This window comes from Protopterus annectens, chromosome 2.part2 (assembly GCF_019279795.1).
Source record: "Protopterus annectens isolate FY-2018-M chromosome 2.part2, PAN1.0, whole genome shotgun sequence".
Taxonomy (NCBI): Eukaryota; Metazoa; Chordata; order Ceratodontiformes; family Protopteridae; genus Protopterus; species Protopterus annectens.
Window position 1 is genome coordinate 929,546,370 of NC_056730.1, and position 16,214 is coordinate 929,562,583.

Genomic DNA, 16,214 nt, shown 5'->3' on the forward strand with positions numbered 1-16,214 from the left:
ATGAAGTGTGGGGTGTGGTACCAGCAGAAGCTAGGTTGGTTAGGACCAGGACAGGGCATTACTGCTGCTGATGGGTAGTTGTACAGTTTACTTTGGTATTAACATGGCATAGGAAATGCTGAGCATAACCATTTTGTGTGTGTCAGACAGTGGTTAGGTAACTGAGGTCCCCAGCAAGGTTTTTGGTTTGACATTGAATCCCCAGTGGTGTTAAGGTAATTTCTGTATTCTCCAGGCAGCACTGATGGGAATCTGTAATTAGCAACAAAGTAATAGCTAGATTTCTTAAGAGTTATTTGGATCTCTTGAGTTCCAGGTTAGGGTTGTGGTTAATCTGACATAATGTGATGGTGTTTCTGAAAAATACAGATACTTCCTTAAAAAATAAGTCTTGTAAATCCCACCTAGCTGGAGTGGATAAGTTGATCTACATCTTTTACACATTTTTTCTTGGAGACTGTGAGACTAACTGCTTTGACTACTGGTGACCAGTTGTACCTGTGTTAGTTATGCATTTGCAGAAGGCTAGTTTCTTGTCATTGCTGGATAGCAGACGTGAGGCTTTATTTCAGGTTCAGACTCTGTGAATCTCTTTCTACATGGAGTGCAGTAGGAGAACCTTCTACTTTGTCTCAGTGGTTATATACAGATGTGGTAATACACAGCAGACCTTCCAGGTCTTGCAGCTTGTGTAATACTGACCACTTTAAGCAGACGTGGATATGAGGTTGTGCAGATTTATAGTCTGCCTTTAGCCAGTCTTTGTTGAACATAATCGATGTGCTGTAAAAACAATTCTGAAATCCTGCATAATCCAATGTACAGTCCTTTTTGTTTTCCTTCATATCTGTACATGGAGTACAGGAGGTTGTTCTGCCACCTGCAGGTAATCTATATTCAAAACCTTCTTAATCTGTTGTTTTGTGAAAAGATTGTAACAGAGTTTCATACATTTATATACTACCAGAATGTAAATTCATAGAGTTTCTGTTGTACTGCAGATTATTCAGTACATTCCGAGTCTGTACTGTAATCATGAAGTGTTACTGTTAGCAGCTACTGTATATTTTTATTTAAATCTTTTCTAATTCAGTATTGCCTGTGAAAATTGTCTCATTGCTTTGGGCCCAGTGAATTGATTATCTTTAATAAAATATATCTACATGTATGTATATATGTGGCAGAAGACACACAATGGTTAGATATATCCAGAAATTTTGCATTTGTACCTTCTGCCTTTTTTGATGCAAGTGCAAATGTGTATACTGTTTAACCAGTGAATGCATATTTATGGTGTTTCCTATTGTGTTGCACTTATTTTCCTTAGAGATATTTTTCTACATTTTGCTTAATTTTTTAATTTCTGGATTTGTGATAGTTCGTTGCATCTCTCGTAATGTGGTGTGCTGTGCAAGAAAAGTTGTAAATCTGACATGTATGTCATTTGGTAAGAACAAGCCAAACTAATGAAAATAAGGTTTTCATTGTCTGCTCTTTTATCTTTCAGTCTTAATGAAGCTGTTCAAAATCAGCTGTACAATGAAGCATTCATAGCATATTTGGAGCTCTGATAAAAATAAATACAAATTTCAACAAGCTCTTTTAATAGTCGCATTATAGCCTGCACTGCTATTTTTAGAACATTTTTTTGTTTTGCATCATTTGTAGCTTGAGACAGCTTTTTCTTTTTATGTTTGTCTTAGTCTTTGTCTTTTGGCTTTCCCCGGGTTAGGCCACAGCGGAACTCCGGTCCACTAATGATTGGCAGTGAATTTTTATGGTGCCGAGTTGCCAGCCCAACACCCAACCATCAAAGAAGGCACACCCATTCACGCACGCACCTACCTGCATGTCTTTAGAAACATCACTTGACCACGGGGAGAACATGCAGACTCCAACACAGAAGGCGCTCCAGCCGAGAATCGAACAGGAGAACCTCTTGCTGTGAGGCGACAATGCTAACCGCTGCACCACAGCGGCCACTTTCTTTTCATGTTTGTAAACATGATTAATAAGATTGAATGATAAATTAATGTACATTTATGCATATTATATTGAAGTGTTTTCCTTTCTTGTAGGCATTAACTGAAAGATTGGCTTCAAATATCTCACCGAGCTTGCAATGTTAGTTTAGAGCTTCCACTGAGGTACCTTTCCTTACTGGTATTCAGGTATTTGTGTGCTTCAGTTATTCATTTATCGAACAGTTATTTTCCTTAAATGTGGGAATACCTCTCAACTGTCCAGACTTTTGCAGAATGTTCATATTTTTGTCTCATGTTTGGCATGTTACACAATTTTTTTTTGTTTGGCAAATTATTGAGAGTGAAGCTGGAAAATAGATGTCTTACCCTTCAGAAAATTTGTGCTAATGCAAAACCTGTTATTCTATCAAATTTCTAAGTTTGTAAGAGTGATATTTAAAAAGTGCCCCTATTTTTTGCCTTTTGTCCCCCCATTATTTATGTCTTTGTCCAGATTTCTTGTGCTAAGAGGTTGAAAGGTATGTATGGGATGGATACTTGTGCAAAATGTATGGGTTTCTTTTTTTCACTTGTTTTTATACCATTATAGTAATATGTTAAGTATTTTTATACTTTATATTTGTAGATTAATATTCTTCATTGTTAGTGGCAATAATAATTCTTTTTTTCTTAATAGATGTCATTTAAGATAAAAGAAGATGAAGCATTTTGTCTTGGAGAAGAGTTGTTTCAGAATTATTGTTACGAGTTTATCAAGCATTCAGAAAAGATAGGCGATGGATGGGAGTGGAAAACGGTTAAGGTTTGATTATTTCTAAATTACTGAGTAATTCTATAACTTTGATAACTTTTTTTAGTCGAAGCACCAAAGTAAGAATTAATTTCAACTTCACAGTTAATGAGGTGTATGAGAAGAAAAAAAAATGTTTAAGAGAAATATTGCATGAAGTTAATGACATCCAGAGTGAATAACCTAGATATTTTTCTTTATATAGATTGATGTATGCCTTGAACTACAGCTGAAGTAGAGTTAAAATTCTAACAAAATAATGTGTTCTAGTTTGCAACATTAAAAAAACATGTATGCATGAACTAATACATTAGATAATATTAAAACAATTATTCTTGTTATTTTGAAGATTGACTGATTCATGTTTTGAAGTTTTTAACACCCATGCGTGCCGACCCTTAAGTGCTTAGATATTTTATGTTACCAGTGTCTTAAATTACCAAGTGCAGTTTTCATGTTTTAAATACCTTTTGATCATGGGTGCATTTTTAAGATTAGGTGATAAATTGATAAGAATCGCACATAATAACCAATAGAACAATCTACTACATGATTATACAACCTGTCTACTACATGCTTATACACCCTGTTATCAGTAATGACCTATGAAATGTACCCTGATTTTTCAGGCTCTCTGGCTAACCTGACCCCCCCCCCCCCATACACTCTTCTAGCAAGTACATTTTCCCTGTCTTTAAAGTCTTGTTTTGCAGAATGGCCTGAAAGGTCTTGTTGAGTAGAATTCACACCCCTTCTCCTTCAATGTCCCATAAGAGAAAGCCACTAACTACATCACTACATCCTAACCTACATAATTTTTTTATGTTAATTTTCTTGGAAATCTGTTTCTGTAAGCCAGATAATATCAAAATTATTTTTTTTCTTCAGGACTTGCCAACTATTAGCATCCCACCCCTGTGGGCTAATTACCCTTTTTCAAATTTACCTCCCATTGGGAAAAGGATAGCATTAATTTTCTCGACATAGCTATTACTAGTGGGGATTTATCTTAAGGCATCCTTCTCTTTTAGGCTAGTAGTTAGGGCAAGAAACTGCCAGTAAAAGACCATCATTTTTTTCCTAAACCTTTCCCTTGGCAAGAGTAGTCATCCTGTACCAAAGCAGAGGTCATTAGTGCTGGGACAAGTGTTGTATGCATGCTTAAAGATTAACCAAATCCTTTGCTACAGAGTAAAGCAGTTTGTGCTTGGTTGGCTGGAGATACTTTCAACAGGTCCATGATGTTATAGAACTTGTTTTCCACTAGGTGGCAGTGGTGCAGTGAGTGAAACTGCTGCTCTCCCCTTAAGACCATAACAATCTTAGTGTCAATTTATTAACAAATCCTTGCTCTTTCTAATCCTGCCTATTATAAGCTGGTAAATCACCAAGTTAAAAAGTCAATCCCAAGAAAGGTGTGTTTGCCATAAGGAGCTGTGTGTGTGTGTTAACTGGAAGTATACAAAAAGGTGCTGTAGGCCTGAATGAGTTAATTGTAATATACGGGGTGAGACACCAGCTTAGATTGTTATTAAAGTTAAAAGGGATGTAGTTTTGATCATGTCAAAGTTTTTTTTAAACAAGAGGTAGACAGAATGAAACACTTCTTTAATCTTTAATATGTAGTGCTAACAGTTCTTACCTGCATGATTAAGATGACAGGACACATCACCAGTATGCTCAGATCATCATTTCTTCCATCTCCTTGCATGCTCACATATGAGTTTAGCAAAGAGAAGAACCTAGTAGGGAAAGTAACAAAAGTTAATGAACCCTGCATACCTTCAGTCACCACAAGTCCCATTTAATGTCTTCTTAGATTCCTTAATTGGCTTGCAGTGGGTTGTCTTACACTTGGTTGAGCTGTGTTTCAGTAGTAATCTTTTATTATACTGTATTTTTGGCAGTCTGGCCAATTGTGTCAGTCTGCTTTACAACATTTTTCCTCACTGTTGTGTGACCATTGAGTTACTATATTTAAGAAAGGGAGGGTAGGGTGATGTCTTCATGAATGAAGTTACTTGGAATCCCAGTACACGAGACATGTTAAGCTGAAAACTACTTTCGATGAACTTGATACAAAACCTCTTTTGAACAGGGCCACCTTCCTTACCTCACTAACCTATACATACTATTTCCAGGGTTGCACAACACTGGGAAGAAGGGTAAACTCCAGATGTGCTGAAAATTGTTTTCAGCATAACCTATTCATGGTATTGGGGCATACAGTGTTAATCCCTGAATAGCTGTAATATTCCCAGGAGAGTGTGTGTGTTGGGCGGGAATACAGTTGGTTTAGAGTCTGATTTCCATTTTCTAGTAATTTCTTTTTTGGCAGCTGTAATGATGGGAGGTACTGTCAGGCATGCCAGGAAAACTAGGGCACTGGATGTGTAACATATGCCAGCACAGCTAGCTGAAAATTTGTAAAGAATTGTATGTCATTTGTATATCAAACTGATTTGTACAAATGCTTGTGTTGGAAATGTATTTGTGAAGCTGCTTGTGTTAAAATGTATTAACAGTGTATCCTGCTGGAAAGCAAATACATGTACGTGCATTACTTTAACTCTTTAAATGTATATATTGTAACCGTGGATACTGGAAGAGAAGAGGTTAATCTCAAAATTCAAAAATAGTAAGAAATTAAACTACTGGGTTTAGCCGATAAAGATATTATCTCAGTTTTGAATGAAGTCAGAGATGCAATGTCTTTAAGAAGTATGGTTTATTAACTCCTGTAGGAAGAAGGGAAATATTTTATGGTTTTAAGACTTCCAGCAGCTGCACCAGGTCTGAGCAATGTTGTTGTGTGTGTGTATTATTAACACATAGGTGTCAAATCCTGACTGCTTCTAATGATTGGGGATAGTGCAGGAAATAGTCAAATGACCAGATGTGTGTGATGTCATTCTGTAAGCCAGAAATAATAATTAGATATTAGTAGTAGATTGCTCTCAGTATTCTGTATTCTGTCTTGGATTTGACAACAAAGACCACTCACCCACTTCATCTTGCCTTTACACCCATAGTGGGAATTGTAAGGACTTTATCATTGACAGGGTTTTGTTAGAACACGGAGGGGATATTAGTAATAAGGTTGCCTTATTGGAGACGAAGTGGCAGTTGAGACTCAATGCCACTAGGTTCCCTGGCATCAACGACCATATTTTCAAAGTACCTCAAAGCCTGTCTTGAAATTCAAAGCCAGCATTATATAATAAACCTGTGGATAGGTACTGCAGTGAAACAAGAAACAGGAAAATGAAAAAATCTCTATTCACTAATTAGTTTTGTATTTAAAGGTTATACATATTTTGGATAAACATTTATTGGTTGTAGGGTGAATGGAAGAAGTTTATTAAGTAAAGAACTGGTTTGGCAACTCGACCAGAGCAGCAATTTTCCAGGTATAAATAAATATCCTGACAACACTTCTGGCTTTACCAATTTTAAACAAATGTAATACATGGTAAATATACATACATTTAATATATGTTCATGTTTTTATATTTATTTTTATTTTTAGTCCAACAAATGTTATTTTAAGATGGGATACAAAATGTTGGATTTTTGGAGAGCAGTGAGAATGTTATGTTGTCTATTAAGTCTAATTGCATTCAATTAAGTAATTAATTTATTGGATAATTAGGTGATGTAATGTATACTGAAGATATATAATGTGTGTCATTTATTTGTAACACTGACTCTGAGGAAGCCATTGATTTGGTGAAAGCGCTTAGTTCTTAGTGAATAAATGGAATCTCTTCCAAAGCTTGGCGTGGTTGCTGAGTGCTTTTGAGGCTGTGACAATTGTCTTAATTTACTTCACTATCCTTGTTTTTGGATTTTCTTTTTTGTATGTATATATATATATATATATATATATATATATATATATATATATAAACTAAAAATGAACTGTGACAATAACAGCATTCAAAAAATAGTAAATCACACCAACAACTCTTGTAGTACTTTAGCGCTTTCATCTTATTTATTATCAAGACTTCTTCAGAAAGACATGTTTCACAGTTATGAAACATGTCTTTCTGAAGAAGTCTTGATAATAAATAAGACGAAAGCGCTAAAGTACTACAAAAGTTGTTGGTGTGATTTACTATTTTTTGAATGCTGTTATTGTCACGAAGTTCATTTCTTAGTTAAAATTTCTTCTCTTTGTTCATTATTTTTTGAGTGCGGTTAATTTTAGATATATATATATATATATATATATATATATATATATATATATGCATATAAAATAAGTATGACTACAATAATGAAATGTGTTCCACGGTAGTGGTGCTGCGGTAGCATTGTCTCCTCACAGTAAGAAGCTGTCTGGTTCGATTCTCAGCTAAAGCGTCTTCTGCGTGGAGACATGTGTGAATGGGCGTATCTTCGTTGAAGTTTGTGCGTCAGGGCTGGTAACTCGGCATGTAAAAATCAACTACCAATCATTAGCGGACCGGAGTTCCACTGTGGCGACCCCTAACTGGGAAAAGCCGAAAGACACAAACATAATGAAATGTGTTGTTTCTTGTAATAGTTTTTAATTTAAGTAAACAGGCTGTGGAGCACTGGTCATTTAGCCCTGAGAAGCAATAAGCATTCAAACAGAGCTGCCATTATAATTCCTGTTTTTCCAATAAAAGACTAACATTACCCCCCCCCCCCCAGTTCATTCATTTTCACCTGGTAAATAATTCTGAACTTGAATGTATGCCCGGGATTCTCGTGTACATGTTTGGTTAGTGCATTATTGTCCTTTCCTTTCCTTGTACTGTACAGGTGTTCATAAACTCTTTCTCTCAATTTACGTTCTGTTTTGTCTATATAGAATCCATCACAGTTATTATATTTACCACAGTAGACAATATTCTTTGAATTACAGTTGTATTTCCCATTAGTTTTGAAAGGTCTATTATTAATCCAAAAGTTAACCCCTATATCTGTATGCTTACAATATGGGCATGCTTCACATCTAAACATTCCTGTTGTTTTTTCTTTTGTTTTTATTTGCCTTTCTAATGTAATTTTTAAATTTAATCCTTTTCTATAAATTATTCTTGGTGTTAATCCTAATTTATTTCTATATTCTATATTTTCCAAAAGGGTCACCCAATTTTTCTTCAGAATTCTAATAATTAATCCGGCTTCATTGTTAAAAGTAGTTATGAAGCTCATTTCATATTTTTTCTCTTCCCTACTGTTAAGCAGTACTTGGGGACTACTGGCAATTTCAGTAATTAAAGTTCTCCTCAATATAGGTAGGAAATGCCCATTCTGTCTCTTGTTCATAACTTCATTTATTAATTCTTCCAGAAGAAAGTTAGGGTACCCTCTTTTAAGGAACACGTTCTTAAGTTTATGACATTCCACTTGGAAGTCCATGTCCAGAGTGTTCATCCTAGCAGCTCTTACTAGCTGACCCTTCACTACAGATTTCTTTTGATACATAGGGTGTCCACTTGAAAAATGCAGAAATGAATTTGAGTAGGATTGTCTTCTATGTATTTTTGATACATAACATAGATTCAATGAATCTTTTGAAAATTCCACATCTAAATATGCCTTTTTTGTGTTGTTAAAAGTATAGGTGAATTCTAGAAATTGTGTACTTTGATTCATTACTTCCTGCTATCCTTTCTGCCTTTTCCACATCCCCCTTAATTATAACAAAAATGTCATCCAAATATCGTGTGTGGTATTTTACACTTTCCATGACTATCGTACTATGCAATATAAATTTGTTCTCCCAGAAGGCCATGACAGCATTAGCAAAACTGCCACCACAAGGGGAAGCCCATGGCCACTCCTTTTCTTTGTAAATAATATTTTCCATCAAACACGAAATAGTTGTTTTTAAGTATAATATTTAATAACTCTTCTACTAACCTCAAATCATTCCCAGGCATACCATTTTCCATTAAAAATTCAATCACCCAATCAGTACCTTCTTGGTGGGGTATAACCGAATACAAGTCCTTTGCGTTCACAGTTAAGAAGTTGAAATCTTTATTAACTTCTTGTCTGTTCATGTCCTCCAAAAAGGACCATGAATCCTTACATATTTGTTTTTCCTTACTAATATATTTTTTTATATAGTTGTCTACAACTTTATCGCAGGTGTAAGTAACTGAGTTCCTCCCATCAATGATAGGTTTCATAGATGGGTCTTGTATATTTTTATGTATTTTTGGTGTCCCAAACATGACAGTGATAATGGGTGATTCGACTGTCAAAAAGTGAAAGTGTAACATCTATTTGTCCAGTAATAAACATATCCCTAATGAACTCTTTAACCCTACGATATGCTCCATGGAGTTCATTCAGAGTAATTTCTTCATAAGTGTCTGTATTTAAAATTTTAACCATCCTGTTCACATATTCATGTTTTTCCATGAAAACTAGCCCCTCTCCCTTATTGGGTTTCATGACCCTTATATTCATAGAATTCAGGTTATTCAACACAAACATTTCCTCTTCTGTTAGGTCATACTTACACCTTTCCCTGTTTCTATTCAGGGGAATATATTCCTTAAAATCAGTCTCTCACATTTTTTCAAATGTAATTCTGATTGAATGCATTGGGGAGTTGAACGTACTAGCAATGGAAAAAGCATTTCTTGCTACATAATCATTACCTCCAAATAACATTTGTAAATTAAACTTCCATAAATATAGTTTAAAATCCATTAATAAATTTGGTATACTAGTGCTTACTGTGGGCAGAAAAGTAAGACCTTTTACTAAGATATAGTATATATACTGGGCGGCGCAGCGGTTATCACTTTTGCCTCACAGCAAGAGGTTCTCTGGTTCGATTCTCGGCTGGGGTGCCTTCTGTGTGTAGTTTGCATGTTTTCCCTGCATTTGCGTGGGTTTCCACCAGGCACTCCGCTTTCCTCCCACATTCTAAAGACATGCGTCTGGAGCATTTCTCCCCAGGCCTCTGCTGAAAACAGGATCTGTGGAACCTAGTCGGAGTTTCCCGGTCAACAAATGTTAAATAAAAAATAAAATAAGATATCAATAGGTTCACATTCAAATGTATAGTTTGTGTAATTAAACACATTAAAGTCACCTTGTGTGTTCGTTACAGTACTCGGGCCATTCCGACTATTTTCACGTATAAAATCATCCCCATGGTCGGGTATCATCTCCTCTGCTTGTTTCTGAAATTCCTCCTGTTCTTCTGATTCCCCGATAGTGCATTCTGAATGAACTAGAAGCATTCATTGCATTTGTGGCTGCTTGTGTATATTGTACTCTTAAGACGTTCACTGCGTCTAACTTGATTCTCAACTTCTTGCTTGTCGTCACTCATAGGGGGCGCATCATTCTCATTCACTGAACTGGATTCTGCTCTATTATTAGGCCAAACATATGAGGGCTTATACCATCCTGTTTATTTAGGAGTAGGGGAGGCAGGAAGGCCCTACCTTCCGAATATTCCTTTTGGTTCCTTTCTAATTTTTTAATTTTATTTTCTTTCATCTTAATTAATAGTTGATCAATGCTTTCCAAGATCTGTGTGTATTCGAATTTGTACCTCATGAAATCCAGACTGTTACGCATACTATTATCGAGTGTTGTGAGCTCACCCAACAGTTTCTTGAACTTCTGCAATTAGCAATCATCATTTACAAAAATGAGGAGCAAAGCAAATGGAAACTTCCCCATTCACCAGAGGTTGCTCATATGAGGAAGAGAGGCCATGAGGAGCATAAAAAGATGTTTAATGCAGAAAGCAGTCCAGTAAAATACGCAGCCACAATAAAACACCAATGTCTGTCCATTATAACAAACATATTAAAATATATAAAACCATATGTAACATGCTATTATAATGAAAATAAATAATGGTTAAAACCTGTAAAAGATGTAGATTAATATGTACATTATATTATAAATATAAAAACCACAGAGATCTAACAGTAATAAAGCAAGCGTATCCTAATGTGGACTTGAAAAGGAAAATTATTCAATGGATATATAATAAATTAAATAAAATATCTTATTATTCTTGTACTATATAGAGACCATATGAAATTAGTCTAGCAGCCCTCATTTTTAATACAGGGGCTAGGGAGACTTGGCCATTAAGACCTGGTGGTGTATATGCTTCCAGCACTAGTTGCCAGAATAATTCTCTGTATTCAATTTTTGTCTCCCACTACCCCCTTGTAATATCTAATGGCACTTCCTCTAGGACAAAAAAGGTAAAACTGGCATTTATACAAGTGGTGGTGTGTTTATACAGAACATTCCGTGGATCCTTCCTACGGATATCCTATGTATGCTCATATATTCTTTTCTTAAGCATTCTTTCCGTCTTCTTGACTTAGAATGAAGGACAGGATTTACATTCAGCCAAATATATAACCCCCTTACTTTCACAATTCGAAAAACTTTTTCCACACAGGAATCTATCTCTGCTCCTAAGGTAGGTTTTCCTCTCCATTTTTAATGTATACACATTGGGGGCACCTACCGCATTTATATGTGCCTATTTTTAAATTTGTACTTTCCTTGTTTTTCTGAGTGACACTTTCTAAAATATTTTTCATATTCTTATCCTTTCTGTATGTAAAAATCAATGGTTGCTTAAAAATATTCTCCAGATCAGATAACTCCGCAAATATATTCCAGTGTTTTGTAATAACATTCCTAATGAGGGCTGTGTCACTATTAGAATTCAGAATAAATGAACTTTTAAAATTCTCATTATTTTCATGAAACATTTCTGTCTCAACTGCTTGATGCTCACTATATATTTGTATTCCTCATTCGGGCTAAATCTTGAATTCCTCCCTTCCCAAACTTTCATGATTACTTCATCACTTAATGTGGATGGGTAATGTCTATCCAAAACATATTATGTAGAACTTCACATTCTTCTAAAAATTTCATATCTTCAGATACCATTCTGGAAATGTGAACAAACTGACCTTTTACAATAGCTCTTTTTTGCTTATATAGATGGGCACTAGTAAAATAGATACAAGTTGGAAAATGTATTATTTCTAAAAATAGTAGAAGTAAATCTATTATTAGTGTCATCTTTCTGTATAGTGACATCCAAGAAATTTACTTCTTCTGTAGATATGTTATAAGTAAACCTTAAAAAGTTTGTAGTAATATTAATATATTCCAGGAACTCATTCAACTTCTCCTTTGTGTCTAGCCAAAAGATACATAAATCGTCTAGGTATCTTTTGTATAGGCACCAACATTTACTGTAGGGGAAGTTACTAATATATTTCTTTTCCCATGTTTTCAAAACAAGGTTAGCATAACTGGGGGCACAACTTGCCCCTATAGCTACTCCTCTGACCTTATTAAAAAACTCCCCCTCAAAATGTATAAAGTTGTTATTGAGAACCATGTCTATCATTTCCATAACTACTCGAAGATCTCTGTTTGTAAACTTGTTACTATCTAGTAGAGCCTCTTCCATCCAGTCTATTCCTATCTGGTGGGGTATCACAGAGAACAAGTCCACTATATCATTAGTGACAAAAATAATGTTTGTGTTGTAATCCTTTAGCTCTACAGATTTTAAAAAATCCCATGAATCCTTAAGAATATCCTCCTGCCCCATCCATATAGTTTTTAGCTTAGAATCTACATATTTAGCCATGGCGTGAGTCTTGGAGCCATTGGCTGCAATAATAGGTCTAAGGGGGGACTATCCAGATTTTTGTGGACTTTAGGTATTCCAATGATGGATGGGGTGTCTATATAGTACAAGAATAATACAGTATTTTTTTAATTTATTATATATCCTTTGAATAATTTTCCTTTTCATGTTCACATTATGATAAGCTTGCGTTATTACTGTTAGATCGCTGTGGTTTTTATATTTATAATATAATGTACATATTAATCTATATCTTTTACAGGTTTTAACCATTATTTATTTTCATTATAATAGCATGTTACATAAGGTTTTATATATTTTAATATGTTTGTTATAATGGACAGACATTGGTGTTTTATTGTGGCTGTGTATTTTTCTGGACTGCTTTCTGTATTAAATGTCTTTTTATGCTCCTCATGGCCTCTCCTTCTCATTTGAGCAAACCCCAATAGATTTCTTTGGTTGCTCACTACCAACCTTACTGCTGCTGGTGGGAAGACCACCTTGCTAATTATAATTAGGCGAGGGAAGACCTGTTTGGTTATTAACTGCCTTATGGTTAGTCCCAAAAGTGGTAGGTCTTCCTGAACTTGTTGCAGGAAACTTATGTAAAACGTTAGGACTGTTAGAAAGTCTAGTACATGTTGGTGTAGCTCATCCACCTTCTGAGTTCAGCCCTGTACAACAGGATGGTTACAATTTTAAATACAGACACTTCTGAAGAAATTACTCTCAATTAACTCAATGGAGCGTATGGTAGGGTTAAAGGGTTCATTAGGGATATGTTTATTACTGGACAAATAGATGTTGCACTTTCACTTTTTGACAATGGGAATCGCCCATTACCCCTGTCATATTTGGGACACCAAAAATACATAGAAATATACAAGACCCACCTATGAGACCTATCATTGATGGGAGGAACTCATTTGCTTACACCTGCGCTTAAGTTGTAGACAACTATATTAAAAATACATTATTAAGGAAAAACAAATATGTAAGGATTCATGGTCCTTTTTGGAGGACATGAATAGACAAGAATTTAATAAGGATTTCAACTTCTTAACTGTGAACGCAAAGGACTTGTTTACAGTTATACCCCACCAAGAAGGTATTGTTTGGGTGATTGACCTTTTAATAGAGAATGGTATGCCTGGGAATGATTTGAGGTTAGTAGAAGAGTTTCTAGATATTATGCTTAAAAACAACTATTTCATGTTTAATGGAAAATATTATTTACAAAGAAAAGGAGTGACCATGGGGTCCCCTTGTGGTGCCAGTTTTGCTAATGCTGTCATGGCCTACTGGGAGAACAAATTTATATTGAATAATAGGATAGTCATGGAAGGTGTAAAATACTATACAAGATATTTGGATGACATTTTTGTTATAATTAAGGGGGACGTGGAAAAGGCAGAAAGGATAGCAGGAAAAAAAATAAATAAATAAAATCTATACATATCTTATTCAGCTGCTCTTACTGTACCTGTCTTAGTTGCTGTTGTGAGTGCTGTTATCTGTTCAGTCGCTCTTACTCTGTGCTTATTACTGCTTGTTAGTAGCCTTCTAATTTACTGCCTTCTGCACTTGTTTTTTAGTCATTTGTTAATTTAATTGCATTTATTTAAACTGTATTTGCCGTAATATTACTACACAATCAAGTGTGCTAGCCTGCACTGCAATTTGAATTGTATTTACTGCTGTTTTAGCTGCTTTGCTGTAAAAAAAAAAAAAACAATTTCTAAGCTTGTTTCCTGCCTTTCCTGTAACTAGTCTAGTCCAGATACAGATTTGCTGTATCCAGGACTGTTGGTAAGCTTCTTAGCCCCCCCAAGCCTTTTTGTGTTGGAGGGAAGCCTTCTAGCTTATCAGTGGGAATAGTAAGCACTAGGTAGCCTATCTACCACGGGAAGAGTGGGTTTAGGCCCAGAAATTGTAGTTCATTGGCCATTTCGGCAGTTTTTCCATCTCTTTCTACTTTCTGGTTTAAAAGCCCATGTTTGCATTTGGTCCCCGCCTTTCCTGTAACTAGTGTAGTCCAGGTACAGATTTGCTGTATCCAGGACTGTTGGTAAGCTTCTGAGCCCCCCAAGCCCTTCTGTGTTAGAGAGAAGCCTTCTAGCTTATCAGTGGGAGTGGTAAGCACTAAGTAACCTATCTACCACAGGAGGAGTGGTTTCTGGCCCAGAAATTATAGTTTACTGGCCGTTTGGGAAGCTTTTCCATCTCTTTCAACCTTCTGATTTATAAGTCTGTGTTTGCACTTGTTTTCCTGCCTTTCCTGTTACTAGTCTAGTCCAGTTACAGATTTGCTGTATCCAGGACTCTTTGTTAGCTTCTGAGCCCCCAAGCCTTTCCGTGTTGGAGGGAAGCCTTCTAGCTTATCAGTGGGAGTGGTAAGCATTAGGTAGCCTATCTACCATAAGAGGAGTGGTCCCTGGCCCAGAAATTGTAGCTATTGGCTGTTTGAGCAGTTTTTTTTTCCATCTCTTTCAACTTTCTGGTTTAAAAGCCGCACTTTTGCTCGTTTCCCACCTTTCCTGTAACTAGCCTAGTCCAGATACAGAGTTGCTGTATCCAGGACTGTTGGTAAGCTTCTGAGCCCCGCAAGCCTTTCTGTGTTGGAGGAAAGCCTTCTAGCTTATCAGTGGGAGTGGTAAGCACTAGGTAGCCTGTCTACCACAAGAGGAGTGGTTCTTGGCCCAGAAATTGTAGTTTAGTGACCATTTGGACAGTTTGTCCGTCTCTTTCAACTTTCTGGTTTAAAAGACCACATCTGCACTTGTTTACCATCTTTCCTGTAACTAACCTACTGGGAAGCACTAGAAAGCCTTAAACTGTTACAAGCCTTCTAGCTTAGAAGAGAGACTTTGGAGTGATTAAGTATCAGTTTTCTGTACTTTCTTGCTGTACTTAACTGTTTTCCGCCTAAATGCTGATTTTTCAGCATTTATTGTGATTCAAAAGCTTGTTTTTTTCACATATTGTACTTACTTGACTGCCTGCACTTTTAAAAAGTCATTTTTTTGTTTAAATAATTTAACTGCTGTAGGCTACACACTAAAGTGCGATAGCCTTTTCTGATCGTTTGTAGTCATTTAAAGCTGTTTTAAGTGTATTTTTTTTACTGTTTTTGCCTTATCCTTTCAAAAAAAAATTCCTTGTTTCCCACTTTCTAAGGTAGTATAGTCTAGTTTTCAGGCTAGTGCTGAATTCAGGGCTGTGTTACAAGTTTCGGAGTTGCCCATACCTTACTTGGATAGAAGGAAGTTTCTCTGTTCACCTGTACGAGAGGGGAGCTTTGAGCAGCCTATCTGTCCCTGGAGGAGTGGTTCCAGCCCAGAAGTTAGTAGTTTATTGGCCATTTTGGGCTAATTTCTATCTCTTTCATTTCCCTGCTATAAAAACCACATTTGCACGGTTGTGTGCGCCGGGCAGTGCTGGTTAGCTAGGGTTAAATTATTCCTGGCTCCACTAAGTCACCTCTCAGTTTTTCCCTTGAAACTAGTCTAACTCTCAACCTAAGCACTCAAAAAGCATCCTACAGCCCAGCACTTGCTCAGACCTAATAGCAAGCACTAATATACCCTGACACTTGATTGCCCAGCAGGGCAAGGCTCTTTATTCACCCCTCACCAACCAAGCGACTAAGCAGCTCACCCTACTATTTAGGTATGACCAAAGGGCAATTTCAGGTTTACTCTCCAGTCCAGCTGGTGAATCTGGGTATCCTGAGGCAATGTTACAACTGCCTCATACACAGACAACCCTCTCCTCCTACCACAAAACA

General features: G+C 36.2%; 1 protein-coding gene across 8 annotated transcripts in view; it reads left to right on the forward strand.

Annotated features, from left to right (window-relative positions):
* ATG10 (autophagy related 10) overlaps positions 1 to 16,214 on the forward strand; it is an 861,182-nt gene that overhangs the window by 138,402 nt on the left and 706,566 nt on the right. For 2 of the 8 annotated variants that reach the window (XM_044064248.1, XM_044064252.1), the window contains exon 2: positions 2,662 to 2,787. In XM_044064248.1, coding sequence (XP_043920183.1) covers positions 2,662 to 2,787 — 126 coding nt within the window. Of the gene's footprint in view, positions 1 to 541; positions 887 to 2,078; positions 2,172 to 2,661; positions 2,788 to 16,214 lie in introns of those variants that run through there. The other 6 variants (XM_044064250.1, XM_044064247.1, XM_044064249.1 and 3 more) reach the window with 6 other exon arrangements.